We start from the raw sequence: 18,298 nt of genomic DNA, 5'->3' as shown, positions 1-18,298 counted from the left end.
TATAAACCGAAGAACAAGCAGTGAAATCCAAATCTGGCAGTTGCTTGGCAATTTTGGCTCAAAGTCACCACATGAAAACCGAACAGCCAGAAGTAAAGGCTAACTCTGGCATGCGCTTACGATTCAGGCCCAAAAATTCCAAAGGACAGCCAGACTACCTGTAGTGAAGCCCAGCTTTAACACTGAATTGAGAAATTAGGTGCAAGATGCCCAAACGTTTCCCAGAAAAGCTCGTCTCACTTTCCCTTGATTTCTTCACGCAATTGCTACTTTGCCTTTACGTGAACTCAGCATCTTGTGCAAGGTAGACCTTGCAAATCCAGGTGTCAGTAGCCACCATACTCTCGCTGGCATGCTATCTCTCACTCTCTCTTTCTATATTATGCAGTTCTAGGCATTGACAGCGGGATAACGGCAAAGAGTTGTTTTAGTTGTCCCGCCACCGCCGCGAGCTTCTTACGCTTTACCCTCTTGTGAACCTCGATCGCACACGGTGGTGGAAATCGAAGAGCAAGCGCTGGAGGTCGGACATTCGAAAGACACGCCCTATACTGTTTTCATCTAATCAGTGACTTTAGTTGACACCTTTTAGATAACAAATGATAAGTTATTCTGAAGGCACCTAAGCACCTCTAGTGAGTTGTGAATGCGAAAGCATTCTCGGCGCCGTGAGGAACAGAAGCGGCCGCAGCGTCGGCAGGGAGTGCGGCGGAGCGCCGCTCAGATCGCCCTGCATGGCTGGCAGGTGACTGCTGTGCCGCTGGGTGAGGCAGCGGCGGGAGTGCGAGGCTCGGCGCGGCACGTGCTGAAATCACGTGTCCTTTCATCATCATTATCGCCCTAGCTACGAGTACCGTTTGACGACGTTACACCTCAAAGCGTAACGTTAGGCCTAATGTCAGGCCAGCGCATACCCGCGTCCCCCCGTCACGTCAAACAGCTGTTCGCACAGGTTGACGACGTTAAACGTCAAAGCGTAACGTTAAGCCTGACGTCAGGCCAGTGCATACCCGCGCCCAGCCCTCGCGCTGCGCTGCGAGCAGTTCGGCCGGCTCCTTAGAAACGATGAATGCCTTTGCTATGGAGTCGCATGACGCTTCGCAGCCAATAGGAATCAAGGTCCCGTTTCGCTGCTACAGACAACTCTGGCTTCGCTCAGTAAGACAGTAAATGCTTTCGCGTTAAAACATTAGTGCTGGATTTACTATATGATTTACTGGAAGTCAGCGGGAGGGCACATATCGAACACGAGGGCTGCATCAACGTTCGGCTAAGACTCGTGTCCTCAATGATTGAACACGAGTACCAGCTGAACGCTGACGTAACACTCCTATCCCATTTGTTCCAAACATCGGCCTCCGAATGGTGACATAGAGCCTCCATCACTACTGCCTTGTTAAATATTATATATTCAGCTAGTTCAGCTTGTTTCTTTTCTCGTGCACGAAGGGTATCTTCCGCTCAACAAGCGTCTCACCAGCTTACGTTTCCGAAGGCTCCACGCCTTACACTGCCAGCTTAGCCGCCTCTACCGAATGAACAAAAAAAATATATACGAGTGCAGTTTAGACATTGGAGATCAGGATAACATTATTTGTCTAAAATGGGGAATTCACATGACCATGCTAAGATTGGAGACCACTATATACTCCCCTACAATGTCCATCTTTCTTGTATGAGCCCCATGTTTGTGGTCTCTTGTAGGATATATTATAAATCGAGCGAAGTCCCAGTCATGTTTGGTCACTTTCTTTAACTGAATCTTAAGTCGCTTTGTCTTCTTTTTTCGCCTCCATCTCGGGTTTTAGTATGTCTTCCACTCAATGCTGTGATGCAAAATTTTAAGGTGAGGGCTCATTGTGCTTTATTCTTTACATTTTCTTGAACCTACTCGGAAAACCACGTAGCTTATTACTATAATATATAGGTCCAAAGCGATACTTACGCTGCATGTTTTAAGGTCAAGATAAAATAGTTGATCCTTGCACAAATCGACACGCCCGTCGGTGAGGTATTCTTCAAGATACTTGGCAGGGAGGGTCCAGTTATTCCTCATTATTGGTTTTGGCGTGTCATTCCAGCAGTTATAATCCTGATTTCTTTTATTAAAATAAACCACACGAATACGTAAGCTTCGACTGATGTCATACTATATAGGGTTCTTTTTAATCTGAACACATTTGTTTAAAAAAGCTGCGAAGGCTACATACACTAATGCGGTTAATGCAGGTGATTTATACGGCCTGAGGGACAGAGTGTAGGGCGCAAATTGCCAAGATATGACACTAATTAGAAACATGCAGAACGTCATCGAAAGCGACTAAATGTTTCAATCTTACAAAGCCCTGGAGCACGCGACAAGAACGGTGGAGCGCTACAGTTTCCTCTCGTGCAGCGGGAGCATGTCTACTGTTTTGATAACGTTCCCACGCGGTTTTTTCCGTCTCTTATAATAGCCACAGCCTTGTGCCCGTTCCGCGGTTGGTCGCTTACAACGCGCTAAAAGTTTTTCTCAAAGGTTACAAATTTAGTGGTTTTCAATAACGCTCAGGAGGTTTCTAATTGGAACCATATGTATATCTTTACAAATCGAAAAGTTAATGAACACATTTTAGTTATTTATTTAATTTATCGGAACAATTCGGGCATCATAATAATGTGGCCCCCTGGCCTTATAATTCATTTGCACAAACCACATTGGTGTCACTTTTACGACTCATTTAATACAAATCTCTTCAGCTGAAAAAGATACACCGTGTATTAGTAAGCCTATTTGGGCAGGTTCGTTCATGGTACCGGGTAAACTTGCATTCGCAAACAGACGACGAACACGATGGAGTGGGCAAGGACAAAATGCAACTTTCGACTAGTTCTATTCGAGGCCAAGCGAGTGCGAAAGGTTCATTGAGTGATAATTTGAATAAAGCTGGTTGAAGATTGCGCTCGTCCTTGCCCGCTCCTTTGTGTTCGTTCTTGGTGTTTGCTCATACAAGTTTACTCGGTACCGTGTATATTGATGTGCGCGGCAATGTTCAAGAGGGAGGCGATGTTATTTGTATGGTACACTAAGAAAGAAGAAAGCATCCAACTTTTGTTGGAAATTATGCGTATTGCAAATCTATTGTGCACTTCTACTCGAAGCTATCGCCTACTTATCTCTTTTCGTTCATCATAAAGTAACAAAGCGAAACTCAGTCACCTTTACCCTTGCGTACTATAAGCGTTCCTACTTTGTTTTTCGACTTTGACGGAACTATAAAACATTTAAAAAGGACTTACTTAAGAAAGAAACGGTGAACTCCATTCTCGGAACAAGAGGATAGACGAAAACGTGTCGTGTCGTCAAGAAAGCTTGTCAGATATGCGTTCTTTCTTGCACATGCTCCGTACGTTTCGTTATCCCTGGTAGCGCCAATTCTACAAGAAACAGTTTGGAAATTGAGTGATAGTTAGTGACGGCCACGGTGGACGAAACATTTAGGCGATGACTCTCTGTCCCACTCGGCGACCACATTATGGTCGGCGTATCGAGCGTTTCACTCGCACGGGGATAGAGGTGCCCAAGTATCGGGTCCTACCCGAACCGACCGCTCGGGTAGTTTCTCCTCCCCCCCAGCGGTGGTCCCGCAATCCCTCGCTCACCGCTTCTTGTTGTACCCACGGGTGAAGAAACCCATTCAGGTGATGACTCTCTGTCCGACGCGGCGGTCACATTCTGTTCGGCGCACCGAGCGCGATTGACTCGCACGAGGATAGATGGCCGCCCAAGATTCGGGTTCCTCCCAAACCGATCGCTCCGGTGGTTTCTCCCAGCGGTGGTCCCGCATTTCCTCGCTCAACACTTCTTGTTGTACACACGGGTGAAGAAACTCATTCAGGTGATGACTCTATGTTCGACGGTGCGTCCACATTATGTTTGGCGCACCGAGCGCTTCACTCGCACGGGGATAGGTGGCGCCCAAGTATCGGGTCCCTCCCGAACCGACCGCTCCGTTTGTTTCTCCCGGCGGTGGTCCCGCATTCCCTCGCTCACCGCGTTTTGTACCCACGGTGGAAAAAACACATTTAGGTGATTGCTCTCGTCCGACGCGGCGGCCACATTATGTTCGACGCACCGAGCGCGCTTCACTCGCACGAGGATCGATGGCGCCCAAGATTCGGGTCCCTCCGAAACCGATCGCTCCGGTGGTTTCTCCCAGCGGTGGTCCCGCATTCCCTCGCTCACCACTTCTTGTTGTACACACGGGTGAAGAAACCTATTCAGGCGATGGCTCTCTGTCCGACGCTGCGGCCAGATATGTTCGGCGCACCGAGCGCTTCACTCGCACGGGGATAGATGGCGCCCAGGTATCGGATCCCTCCCAAACCGGCGCTCCGGTGGTCTCTCCCAGCGGTGGTCCCGCATTCCCTCGCTCACCACTTCTTGTTGTTCACACGGGTGAAGAAACCCGTTCAGGTGATGACTCTATGTCCGACGGTGCGGCCACATTATGTTCGGCGCACCGAGCGCTTCACTCGCACGGGGATAGATGGCGCCCAAGTATCGGGTCCCTCCCGAACCGACCGCTCCGTTTGTTTCTCTCGGCTGTGATCCCGCATTCCCTCGCTCACCGCGTTTTGTACCAACGGTGGAAGAAACACATTTAGGTGATTGCTCTCGTCCGACGCGGCGGCCACATTATGTTCGACGCACCGAGCGCGCTTCACTCGCACGAGGATCGATGGCGCCCAAGATTCGAGTCCATCCCAAACCGATCGCTCCGGTGGTTTCTCCCAGCGGTGGTCCCGCATTGCCTCGCTTACTACTTCTTGTTGTTCACACGGGTGAAGAAACCCATTCAGGTGATGACTCTATGTTCGACGGTGCGGCCACATTATGTTCGGCGCACCGAGCGCTTCACTCGCACGGGGATAGATGGCGCCCAAGTATCGGGTCCCTCCCGAACCGACCGCTCCGTTTGTTTCTCTCGGCTGTGATCCCGCATTCCCTCGCTCACCGCGTTTTGTACCAACGGTGGAAGAAACACATTTAGGTGATTGCTCTTGTCCAACGCGGCGGCCACATTATGTTTGACGCACCGAGCGCGCTTCACTCGCACGAGGATCGATGGCGCCCAAGACTCGGGTCCATCCCAAACCGATCGCTCCGGTGGTTTCTCCCAGCGGTGGTCCCGCATTCCCTCGCTCACCACTTCTTGTTGTACCCACGGGTGAAGAAACCCATTCAGGTGACGACTCTGTCCGACGCTGCGGCCACATTATGTTCGGCGCACCGAGGGCTTCACTCGCACGGGGTTAGATGGCGCCCAAGTATCGGATCCCTCCCAAACCGATCGCTCCGGTGGTTTCTCCCAGCGGTGGTCCCGCATTTCCTCGCTCACCACTTCTTGTTGTACCCACGGGTGAAGAAACCCATTCAGGTGACGACTCTCTGTCTGATGCAGAGACCACATTATGTTTGGCGCACCGAGGGCTTCACTCGCGCGGGGTTAGATGGCGCCCAAGTATCGGATCCCTCCCAAACCGATCGCTCCGGTGGTTTCTCCCAGCGGTGGTCCCGCATTTCCTCACTCACCACTTCTTGTTGTACCCACGGGTGAAGAAACCCATTCAGGTGACGACTCTGTCCGACGCTGCGGCCACATTATGTTCGGCGCACCGAGGGCTTCACTCGCACGGGGATAGATGGCGCACAAATATCGAATCCCTCCCAAACCGATTGCTCCGGTGGTTTCTCCCAGCGGTGGTCCCGCATTTCCTCGCTCACCACTTCTTGTTGTACCCACGGGTGAAGAAACCCATTCAGGTGACGACTCTGTCCGACGCTGCGGCCACATTATGTTCGGCGCACCGAGGGCTTCACTCGCACGGGGTTAGATGGCGCCCAAGTATCGGATCCCTCCCAAACCGATCGCTCCGGTGGTTTCTCCCAGCGGTGGTCCCGCATTTCCTCGCTCACCACTTCTTGTTGTACCCACGGGTGAAGAAACCCATTCAGGTGACGACTCTGTCCGACGCTGCGGCCACATTTTATTCGGCGCACCGAGGGCTTCACTCGCACGGGGTTAGATGGCGCCCAAGTATCGGATCCCTCCCAAACCGATCGCTCTGGTGGTTTCTCCCAGCGGTGATCCCGCATTTCCTCGCTCACCACTTCTTGTTGTACCCACGGGTGAAGAAACCCATTCAGGAGACGACTCTGTCCGACGCTGCGGCCACATTATGTTCGGCGCACCGAGGGCTTCACTCGCACGGGGATAGATGGCGCACAAATATCGGATCCCTCCCCGCATTTCCTCGCTCGCCACTTCTTGTTGTACCCACGGGTGAAGAAACCCATTCAGGTGACGACTCTGTCCGACGCTGCGGCCACATTATGTTCGGCGCACCGAGGGCTTCACTCGCACGGGGTTAGATGGCGCCCAAGTATCGGATCCCTCCCAAACCGATCGCTCCGGTGGTTTCTCCCAGCGGTGGTCCCGCATTTCCTCGCTCACCACTTCTTGTTGTACCCACGGGTGAAGAAACCCATTCAGGTGACGACTCTGTCCGACGCTGCGGCCACATTTTGTTCGGCGCACCGAGGCCTTCACTCGCACGGCGATAGATGGCGCACAAATATCGGATCCCTCCCAAACCGATTGCTCCTGTGGTTTCTCCCAGCGGTGGTCCCGCATTTCCTCGCTCACCACTTCTTGTTGTACCCACGGGTGAAGAAACCCATTCAGGTGACGACTCTGTCCGACGCTGCGGCCACATTATGTTCGGCGCACCGAGGGCTTCACTCGCACGGGGTTAGATGGCGCCCAAGTATCGGATCCCTCCCAAACCGATCGCTCCGGTGGTTTCTCCCAGCGGTGGTCCCGCATTTCCTCGCTCACCACTTCTTGTTGTACCCACGGGTGAAGAAACCCATTCAGGTGACGACTCTGTCCGACGCTGCGGCCACATTATGTTCGGCGCACCGAGGGCTTCACTCGCACGGGGTTAGATGGCGCCCAAGTATCGGATCCCTCCCAAACCGATCACTCCGGTGGTTTCTCCCAGCGGTGGTCCCGCATTTCCTCGCTCACCACTTCTTGTTGTACCCACAGGTGAAGAAACCCATTCAGGTGACGACTCTGTCCGACGCTGCGGCCACATTATGTTCGGCGCACCGAGGGCTTCACACGCACGGGGATAGATGGCGCACAAATATCGGATCCCTCCCAAACCGATTGCTGCGGTGGTTTCTCCCAGCGGTGGTCCCGCATTTCCTCGCTCACCACTTCTTGTTGTACCCACGGGTGAAGAAACCCATTCAGGTGACGACTCTGTCCGACGCTGCGGCCACATTATGTTCGGCGCACCGAGGGCTTCACACGCACGGGGATAGATGGCGCAAAAATATCGGATCCCTCCCAAACCGATTGCTCCGGTGGTTTCTCCCAGCGGTGGTCCCGCATTTCCTCGCTCACCGCTTCTTGTTGTACCCACGGGTGAAGAAACCCATTCAGGTGACGACTCTGTCCGACGCTGCGGCCACATTATGTTCGGCGCACCGAGGGCTTCACTCGCACGGGGTTAGATGGCGCCCAAGTATCGGATCCCTCCCAAACCGATCGCTCCGGTGGTTTCTCCCAGCGGTGGTCCCGCATTTCCTCGCTCACCACTTCTTGTTGTACCCACGGGTGAAGAAACCCATTCAGGTGACGACTCTGTCCGACGCTGCGGCCACATTATGTTCGGCGCACCGAGGGCTTCACTCGCACGGGGTTAGATGGCGCCCAAGTATCGGATCCCTCCCAAACCGATCGCTCCGGTGGTTTCTCCCAGCGGTGGTCCCGCATTTCCTCGCTCACCACTTCTTGTTGTACCCACAGGTGAAGAAACCCATTCAGGTGACGACTCTGTCCGACGCTGCGGCCACATTATGTTCGGCGCACCGAGGGCTTCACTCGCACGGGGATAGATGGCGCACAAATATCGGATCCCTCCCAAACCGATTGCTGCGGTGGTTTCTCCCAGCGGTGGTCCCGCATTTCCTCGCTCACCACTTCTTGTTGTACCCACGGGTGAAGAAACCCATTCAGGTGACGACTCTGTCCGACGCTGCGGCCACATTATGTTCGGCGCACCGAGGGCTTCACTCGCGCTGGGTTAGATGGCGCCCAATATCGGATCCCTCCCAAACCGATCGCTCCGGTGGTTTCTCCCAGCGGTGGTCCCGCATTTCCTCGCTCACCACTTCTTGTTGTACCCACGGGTGAAGAAACCCATTCAGGTGACGACTCTGTCCGACGCTGCGGCCACATTATGTTCGGCGCACCGAGGGCTTCACTCGCGCGGGGTTAGATGGCGCCCAAGTATCGGATCCCTCCCAAACCGATCGCTCCGGTGGTTTCTCCCAGCGGTGGTCCCGCATTTCCTCGCTCACCACTTCTTGTTGTACCCACGGGTGAAGAAACCCATTCAGGTGACGACTCTGTCCGACGCTGCGGCCACATTATGTTCGGCGCACCGAGGGCTTCACTCGCGCGGGGTTAGATGGCGCCCAAGTATCGGATCCCTCCCAAACCGATCGCTCCGGTGGTTTTTCCCAGCGGTGGTCCCGCATTTCCTCGCTCACCACTTCTTGTTGTACCCACGGGTGAAGAAACCCATTCAGGTGACGACTCTGTCCGACGCTGCGGCCACATTATGTTCGGCGCACCGAGGGCTTCACTCGCGCGGGGTTAGATGGCGCCCAAGTATCGGATCCCTCCCGAACCGATCGCTCCGGTGGTTTCTCCCAGCGGTGGTCCCGCATTTCCTCGCTCACCACTTCTTGTTGTACCCACGGGTGAAGAAACCCATTCAGGTGACGACTCTGTCCGACGCTGCGGCCACATTATGTTCGGCGCACCGAGGGCTTCACTCGCACGGGGTTAGATGGCGCCCAAGTATCGGATCCCTCCCAAACCGATCACTCCGGTGGTTTCTCCCAGCGGTGGTCCCGCATTTCCTCGCTCACCACTTCTTGTTGTACCCGCAGGTGAAGAAACCCATTCAGGTGACGACTCTGTCCGACGCTGCGGCCACATTATGTTCGGCGCACCGAGGGCTTCACACGCACGGGGATAGATGGCGCACAAATATCGGATCCCTCCCAAACCGATTGCTGCGGTGGTTTCTCCCAGCGGTGGTCCCGCATTTCCTCGCTAACCACTTCTTGTTGTACCCACGGGTGAAGAAACCCATTCAGGTGACGACTCTGTCCGACGCTGCGGCCACATTTTGTTCGGCGCACCGAGGCCTTCACTCGCACGGGGTTAGATGGCGCCCAAGTATCGGATCCCTCCCAAACCGATCGCTCCGGTGGTTTCTCCCAGCGGTGGTCCCGCATTTCCTCGCTCACCACTTCTTGTTGTACCCACGGGTGAAGAAACCCATTCAGGTGACGACTCTGTCCGACGCTGCGGCCACATTATGTTCGGCGCACCGAGGGCTTCACTCGCGCGGGGTTAGATGGCGCCCAAGTATCGGATCCCTCCCGAACCGATCGCTCCGGTGGTTTCTCCCAGCGGTGGTCCCGCATTTCCTCGCTCACCACTTCTTGTTGTACCCACGGGTGAAGAAACCCATTCAGGTGACGACTCTGTCCGACGCTGCGGCCACATTATGTTCGGCGCACCGAGGGCTTCACTCGCGCGGGGTTAGATGGCGCCCAAGTATCGGATCCCTCCCAAACCGACCGCTCCGGTGGTTTCTCCCAGCGGTGGTCCCGCATTTCCTCGCTCACCACTTCTTGTTGTACCCACGGGTGAAGAAACCCATTCAGGTGACGACTCTGTCCGACGCTGCGGCCACATTATGTTCGGCGCACCGAGGGCTTCACTCGCACGGGGTTAGATGGCGCCCAAGTACCGGATCCCTCCCAAACCGATCGCTCCGGTGGTTTCTCCCAGCGGTGGTCCCGCATTTCCTCGCTCACCACTTCTTGTTGTACCCACGGGTGAAGAAACCCATTCAGGTGACGACTCTGTCCGACGCTGCGGCCACATTATGTTCGGCGCACCGAGGGCTTCACTCGCACGGGGATAGATGGCGCACAAATATCGGATCCCTCCCAAGCCGATTGCTCCGGTGGTTTCTCCCAGCGGTGGTCCCGCATTTCCTCGCTCACCACTTCTTGTTGTACCCACGGGTGAAGAAACCCATTCAGGTGACAACTCTCTGTCCGACGCTGCGGCCACATTATGTTCGGCGCACCGAGCGCGCTTCACTCGCACGGGGATGGTTGGTGCCCAAGTTTCGGGTCCCTCTAAAACCAATCGCTCCGGTTGTTCCTCCTCAGGGGTGGTCCCGCATTCCCTCGCTCACAGCTTCTTGTTGTGCTTCACCGCCGCCACGCCGCTACCAAGTCGCCAGAGTCCAGACATTTGTCTTCTCTTCCTTCTTCTCCTTCTTCGGGTTAAGGCTCACATTCGTGCAAGATGGTGGCACCTGTGATCCACACAGCACCAAAGGAAAACGCGAGGCAAGCCACTGGTCGCAGACCACCACCACACCACCACACCACGAAAAAGGAGAGCACGCTACGCTGCCGACACCATGGCCGCCTAGAAGGGACCTCATACCGCTAATACTTCAGCACCTTCTGCGGCGGCGCGGAACATACTACTCCTGGTCCGAGGCTAGCTCCGAACACGATCTGGTCGCTCGCTCACCGCGGGAAGAGCGGCAAGAGTCATCACATAAATGTGTTTCTTCCACCTTGGTGACGGCCGACACTGGACTCTTATATGTTATTTCTTCACGTACCTCTCCATACGCGTGTAAGCAAACACGGAGTAGTTGTAAAAAAGACGAAAAACCCTATTTCTTGCCAAAATACATTGTCGTAAAGTAAACTTCGCGTTACTTTTTGGCCAAAGGTGTAAAAGTTTGTACTTTATATTGCCTTAGTAATTCAGGTATTCTAGTGAGGGCTCTTTCGCGGGAATTAGAAGAATATATTTTTAATTAATTTGCTTTTTGCGCAATCGGCGAGACGCTTGCACAAATGTTTTTAATGGGAGACGATAGAAGCGGAATGTAAATTCGACGAATCCACATGAACTACTGAAAACAATACGAAACTGGTATGAGCAAGCGAAATGTATCTATACTCCGTTCACCCTCAAGCGGACACTACTGTGGGAGCCATGTGGCAGCCGGGACCAATCAGCTGTCTCTCCCGTATTAACTGATCCGGCTCTCCGCGCGTGGTATGACTGGGAGCGTGATGAAGTGAAGAGAGGCGTTTGTCTGGTCCAACGAGGACGTAGTTTCCAGTGCAGTCTCAGCTTAGGGGTGAACGGAGTATAGTGTTAATGGCCTGAGTAGGTTAGTGGACTATCTGAGTAGGGACTTACTTTTTCGGTAGTGGTGCACACTTAACCAGGGTTAAGTGTGATTGAGTTAAAATTTAACTGCGGTCAAGGGCGCCCGAGTTAGCTCTAGCTGCTAACCATACCTAAGCGTAACTGCGCATAGGTCCGCTCGGGCACCCTTAAGGGGAAACTCAAGCGGTTCTATATTTGAGGAAAAACACCTAAATCCTCTTCATTTGGCCTCGAGGATCACGAATGTTGATATTATTTTTAGAGCGCAGTTCTTAGGCGCCCTTTCCGCGTTGAGCGGCGACGGCGTCACCGTCAGCGTAACCGCGCGCGTTGCCTTATGGGACGTCACAGTTCCCCCGCTAAATTTAGCGGGCAAACTGAATTGGTGTTGAGGTCATGTGACGAGAGTTTTACCGCTAAATTTATTAGGAAAAGTAATGCGCAGTGTTACATTATGGGCGTCAAAGACGTGCGCACCAATTCAGTTTCCCAGCTAAATTTAGCGGGGAATTTAACCGGTGTTTAGGTCACGTGAGGTTAATTATCCCTCTAAATCTAGCGGAGAAACGGAATTTGTTCTTAGGTGACGTGACACGAAGTCATGTGACGTCATTTTTCCCACTAAATTGAGCGGCGGAATTGAATTGGTGTTGAGGTAACGTGGCATCAATTTTCCAGCTAAATTTAGCGGGGAAGCTGTTGGAGAAGGGGAGGTATGGGAGAGGAGAAGGGAAGGGTGCGGAAGTGGAAAAGAGGGTGCCCAGGAGGAGTTGGGGAGAGTAGAGTGGAGGAGGAGGAGGGTACGGAAGAGGAGGGGAGGATGCTGAAGAGAAGGGTTCGAAGCAGGAAGAGGACACAAAAGAAGAGGAGGGCGCAGAACCTGTATGTGAGGAAAGCGATCTATATATATATATATATATATATATTTTATTCTCAAATTATTTAATACGGTATATCGTAAAATCAAAATATCTCATGAGCTGCGCTCTAATTTCTCATTACAGAGATCTGTAAACGTCTTTCATTTTTAATTTGGTGCGCGGAGGCTACGGAAATTAATTTTTGAAGTACTTCTATAGCTCCTTTTTCCCTTGGACGTGACGTCATATTAGGATTTTTCGGAATCTCCACTCTCGCGCCTCTTCAGCGCCTATCAGAGCTATGCACGCGCACCCTTGCTATTTAAAAACAGAAGAAAGAAAGAAAAGTCACATACAGACGTCACGACTGTGTCATTGCGCGGGAATATTGTCGACGTGCGCGATCAAAAGCGTCGCTGTGGACGGCATTCCACAATTGGTCAGATGCTGACTATGATGTAAGCAAAGGGTTCCTCATCGACGTAAATAAGAGCAATGGAAGCGCTTCCATTTTTACGGTGTTGGCAGTGTTGGTTTCAGAGCGCAATGATTTCAAGCTTCCACCATGCTTGTTACAAACACTGTCAAACTTGTTGTTCGCAAGGTAATGACGTCACGAGAGGGAACCACAGGAGGGCGCCGCCACAACATTTCGCCGCCAATACCTGGCAAGCTTGGAATTTCACGCGCTGCTCTCCGAGATACGCGTGCTTGGCGGCCCAAAGGTCCTAGTATGACGTTCCCAGTGATCTGAGGATTTTTGTTATTATTTTCTCGGTTCTAGTTACATATCGAGTGAAACAAACGTGATATGCAGATTAGGGGGATAAAATTACGTCAGAATTCACCTCTAACTCGTCTTTTTCAAGAAGTGTTTCATCTTCCATTTAACCGCAGTTAATTCTGACCTCAATCACACTAAATAGCGATTAAGAGTGTTCGCGTAACTGTGGTATCAATCCGAAAAACCATGATTACGACGTGGACAGAAAGCCCAACCGACGGCAGCGATCGCGCGTGCTATAGAGGCGAGGCTTTGCTGCTATAGAGGCGGGGCCCCCCGCTAACTATAGCTTAAGTAACAATATATAATGTTCTTAATCAAGTGTAAGATAAAAGTGAGGCCTAATTAACAGATGAACGGACAGCTAAAAGCACCCTGAATTGTATTTTGGGTTAGAATAAATGATTTTAGATTGAGATTTAACTAGTTGCTTATCGTGTACTGGATTTAAAAAAAAAAAACTCATATACGAGGGTAGAGACATTACTCGTATTTTCGTCAATGAATGAAACATTGTTCAGACTGGCCAGCCGTAGAAGGGTGACCAAGTCGGCGAGAAAGCTGGGAGGGCTGTCGCTGTAGCTCAACATTTATCGACGGCTGCATCACATGTAAGTACACTCTAAGAAAAAAGGGAGGAGAAAGGTAGCAAAAGCGACTGTTCCTCCTTGTTGCGGACAAGCTGCCCAGAGAAGGGAGGAACGGCAGTTCAGATGAAAGGAGGAGGGCGAGTTCCTCCTTGTTCAGTTGGCGCAGGGGTAGAACATCGGGCTACTGACCAAGTGGTCAACGGTTCGATCCCCAGAAAAGTGTTTTTTTTTGTTTTTTTTGTTTTTTGTTTTGTAAAGTTTTTTTTTATTTTTTTTTATTTTTGTTTACCAAAACACATATAAACAAACCCAGACCGATGAAATGAAAATTAAAGTCCTTATTATTCTCCGAGACGTTTTCCTCCTCCAGGCAGACCGGAGAAAGCTTTCGCCCTCCCGACCCATCTTCTTTCGGTTTCGTTTTTCGAGCACATCGCGCACGTTGTTTAATAAATTAATGTTGAGTTGATTGAGCTTCAGCGGCAGCGAAGGCCGCCTGTAATTCCGTCTTCTAGTCCAAACGTGCAGAACATTTCGGTTGCATTGACGTTTTTACCACTAATTTTATCAAACGAGCTAAGGAAGCCGCTAGAAACAGCGAAGTTCCGGATCAGTGCCAGCAGCGCTACATACACTGGGTAAGACGGCCGTCTCCAATTTGCGGGACACACGCGGAACTACAGCCTGCTACAGCAGCGAAACCTCGAGGAACTGTGTCGACGTTTTCGACGTTATGGAAATCGCGGGAACTACGTCTAAGGAAGGCAGGTTTTCCTGCCGGCTGCCTGGGTGCCTTCCGCGCTGAGTTCGGTTCCGTCGTCCCGTGCCGAGTGCCAACCGGCGTTCAACGTGATTCTTCTGCGTGTCAGCAACATCGTCAACGTGGTTCTGTATTTCTTCGTGTCAGCGACATTGTGATGGCAGTGTTGTGGGTTGTGAACAGAAGACTGGAATTATCGCCGATGTGACCGTGTGTTCGCGTATCAGTGCTGTAACAACAAGATGAGATGACGTAAACTGTCGGGCATTGATGCCGCTGGTCGGGCCGTTATCGGGGGGGCCGGGGTGTCGCAGGATGACATTCCGCATTACATTAAAGAGTTTAAAACCACTTGAGGGATTAGGTGCAGTCGATCGACGTGTGGATAGTCATGTTGGAACGCTGGTCTGAACGGTAAGCTCCTATCGTACAGTGGCCAATGTGACTCGGTCCCCGAGAGCGATTGCGCTCTGGGGAAAAGACAACACTACGAAAGTATGACGGAAAGTACGTATGTTTATAATGGACGTTTAGCATAAAAAAAAAAGACAGGCAAAATCGAAAAAAAACAACAAAAAACGCTATCCTTTAATTTACTGTTTAAATATATTACGGTTCCTGTAGAAACTGCCTTCTAAGTGGCGCGCTGGGATGAGCGCTAGAAGTTTTCGAGCTCGCAACGGCGCAGCTCCGTACACTTAACAGTTGTCGCAAGTCGCGGCTTTGACTGCATTCAAGTTGATCGAAAAGCGATTTCTGTGCCCGTGAAGCATCACTTCCAGCTGAGTGGATATCCGCTCTAGAGAGATTAATTCAAGACGGCAGTTGCAGCTTTGCGCGAACAGCACGAATAGAAAAACGAACACCACAATATAAATACTGGCTACGAAGGGCCATGCGGGAAAACAAACTCATGGCTTGGAACCACATTGGAGCGGCTCGATTTATTGGCTTTCAAATAATTATGGCATGATCGAGCGTCTTCCTTTTAATAAGAGATTCATCCCCTGAGCCATCAAAAATAGCCTCAGATGTATGACATTGCTGGAAAAAAATGAACATGTTCGGAATATTTATTTTTGCTTAGGGAGTCACCGAAAAATTCCGTACGTTCAAAACTACCACTATAAAAGACGGAAACGCAGGGCTCGGTAGTAGTGATCGGGATAGTGTGCTGTTGTATTGATGTTTGTATGTGCGATGCCTGTGTATGCGTTCAATATATGTTGACCTGATGTTTGTAGTGTGCGCAACGTGTCTACATGTGTTAGAGATTCCGTAGGAGAGGAAACGCAATTGTGGCGTGGAGATAAAAATATTTTTTTGTAAAACATGAATTGGGCGGTACCTAGCGCCACCTAGCCTAGCTACGTCCGATTACTCTGCTTGAGCCTGCCATCTGGTGGCAAGCGATTTAACATCCTTTTACGCTACGCGGCTGCGCCATAATTTCGTGTTACCGTGCTGAGATAAGCCAAGAGGTTGCTTCGGATTTGCTTTTTTTGAGAGCGGCTTTTGGTTTTGCGGGCGAATGGTTTTCACTCCTCCGTGATGTGCGGTTGACGCAACGGTTGACAAAGGAATTGTGGCTCGAGGAATAGCAAAGGTAGGACATAAAGTGCGCGAACTGAGTGCCGGTTGTCTCCGTTGAACATCGCAGTGCTGACGATGAGAAGACTGAGTGACTGCATGCTTTCGAAACGTAAGTTTCTTTACCTGCAGGGGTAAAGAAACTTCGGAAATAAATACAGTTCGCGGAAAGCTCGTGTTACGTTTTTATTTCCTGCTCCTCTCGCTTCGTGCAATAGACTTAGTGTTCTCGTTAAGCCTTACCGAGCTCGATTTGCTCGATTCGTGGCCGCCATAATGAGATGCAGTCGACGGAGGAACTTTTCCTCCCCTGCTTAAGGGACGAAAGTTTCTCCCTTTCTGAAGGAACATATGTGTCAAGAGCGTTCCTCCCTTTAGGGAGGACTATACTGACCCTTTTTTCTAAGAGTGTAACACGGACGGCTAACCTCGCCGACACTAAGACGGCTGGGAGAAATTCCGGTTTCGGTAAAGCACTACGCCACGAACACGCACTTTCTCATTTCAGTTTTGAGTTGAAGAGATCTCAGGAAGAACTTGGAAAATCATTCCTTGGTTCTTTTAAAAAAATTACATTATGGTCTATTAGTGGATTTTTTTGCGAATGCGTTAAAGTGACATTTCGAAACGCCCCACACGTCTCCCTTTGGAAAAGGTTAACGCAGACGCCTTCACATTTTTTCTGGCTATATCACTTGGCTTTTTTTCCTCTATTTGTTGCTGCCGCTTTTCGGCCTCGTTCCGGGGCCAGAGTTAGCGTCCTCCAAAGGGGAACGTGTGTGGCGTTTCCGAAGTGTCGCGCTACCGCTTTCTTTAAGAATCCGCCAATAGGGGTCTTCACGTAATCTATATCACCCTTTTTCTGTACTCTGCCTGTCAGAGTGCGACGACGTCCATGATTGCGGTCATTTTTATCACTCGTAGAAAGAATCACATTCATACCACTCGTGGAAGGAACGGCGTTCATATGGCTCGTAAAGGGAACCGCCTCCATCGTTTTAACCACACACACACACACACACACACACACACACATCACAGCTCACGCTCCGCTACTATGGAAACCCAGAGCGAAGAACAACCGGTGACGGCAGAGCGGCAACTGAGCACGCCCGCATTCCACCGCGCCGCAACGCAACACCTCCGAGATAACAAAAAAGGAATGCCGAATATGATGGCGCCATCAAAGAAGATCAACGCTGGGCGCAGATTGGACGCGACAACTGCGGCAACGTCCAGCTCGAACTTGAATCGAAGCTGAGTGTTGACGCAGCAATCGTTTCCAATCCGTGTCCAACGTTGGCCTTCTTTGATGACGTCATCTTATTCAGCACTACGGCTTTGTTATCCAGGAGGTGTTGCGTGATGTCTCCTCCTCTCTGGCTCCGCGCCAGTTGTTCGCGCGACTTTGACGAAAAAGAAACATTGGGGTTGTGGGGATATTTATACAGCGTGTAGTTGGTCAGCCATTAAGGTTGCGACGAGTCACAGACTGTAGATGAGCAATTTAGCCAGTGCAACCGCTAGCCTGGGGTCTTTAACGTGCACCACGCAGTAGTGATTCACGACCGCACGCCGGTACGATGCTCATCCAGATCGAAACGGGCAGGCACGGTGGGTCTCGAACCCAGGATCCTTGGGTTCTGCAGCGCGAGCTTTCGCTCTACGCGCGGCGAGCTGGGTGTGCGCTTTAGCCCACTCAGCGAACGAAAGATACCGCCGGGTCTTTGTCAAAACGAGTGTTCTAATGCTGACACATTTAATATGTTTAGATTGCAGGCGAGCTAGTTGTAGTGTCATAAAAGGGTAGATACTAGTGTTGGTGAAGGAAGTTGAAGTATGGTCGCTATTAGCGCCGAGATGTTTCGGTGGAGCCCTCGTATGGTTACCTTTCGTGACGTCATTACATTGCGAACAACAAGTTCGATGGTGTTTGTAATTAGCATGTCGGAGCTTGAAATCATAGCGTTCTTGAACTAACACTGTCAACACCGTCAAGATTGAAGCCCGCACGTTCCCCTTATTTCCATTCATGAGAACTCCTTTGCTGACGTCATAGTCAGCATTTGGCCAACCATGGAAGGCCGACCACCGCGACGCTTTCGATGGCGCACGTCGCCAATAAGGGGAGATGTATCGAAGAGAAAATTGATAGTATGCACTTGTTCATGACGCCGGTGGCACCGGTAGCCTGCCCCTTGTGCCATTGGGTGGCGCACAATCGCACCACGCGTAGAACTGCATCCTGCACGAGCGCGCGTAGTACGAGAGGCTCTCGTGTCCCGCGCGCTCGCGCACAACACTTGAGACGCTTCACGCCACGCCCCTTTGAGCAGAACTGCACCGGTATCTAAAATCGCTTTTTGACG

At 51.5% G+C, this 18,298-nt stretch overlaps 2 protein-coding genes across 2 annotated transcripts in view; one reads left to right on the top strand and one right to left on the bottom strand.

The window, feature by feature from the left end:
* LOC8050949 overlaps positions 1-18,298 on the top strand; it is a 266,420-nt gene that overhangs the window by 52,675 nt on the left and 195,447 nt on the right. The gene's annotated exons all lie outside the window — the stretch shown is intronic.
* LOC115318386 overlaps positions 1-18,298 on the bottom strand; it is a 72,048-nt gene that overhangs the window by 4,968 nt on the left and 48,782 nt on the right. Inside the window, exons 8-9 of the mRNA XM_029978094.2 lie at positions 3,280-3,417; positions 1,946-2,099 (exon numbers count right to left, since the gene is read on the bottom strand). Coding sequence (XP_029833954.2) covers positions 1,946-2,099; positions 3,280-3,417 — 292 coding nt within the window. The remainder of the gene's footprint in view (positions 1-1,945; positions 2,100-3,279; positions 3,418-18,298) is intronic.

This window comes from Ixodes scapularis, unplaced genomic scaffold, assembly GCF_016920785.2.
Source record: "Ixodes scapularis isolate PalLabHiFi unplaced genomic scaffold, ASM1692078v2 PGA_scaffold1__304_contigs__length_218370807, whole genome shotgun sequence".
NCBI lineage: Eukaryota > Metazoa > Arthropoda > Arachnida > Ixodida > Ixodidae > Ixodes > Ixodes scapularis.
This window is presented reverse-complemented; position numbering and strand designations above follow the sequence as displayed.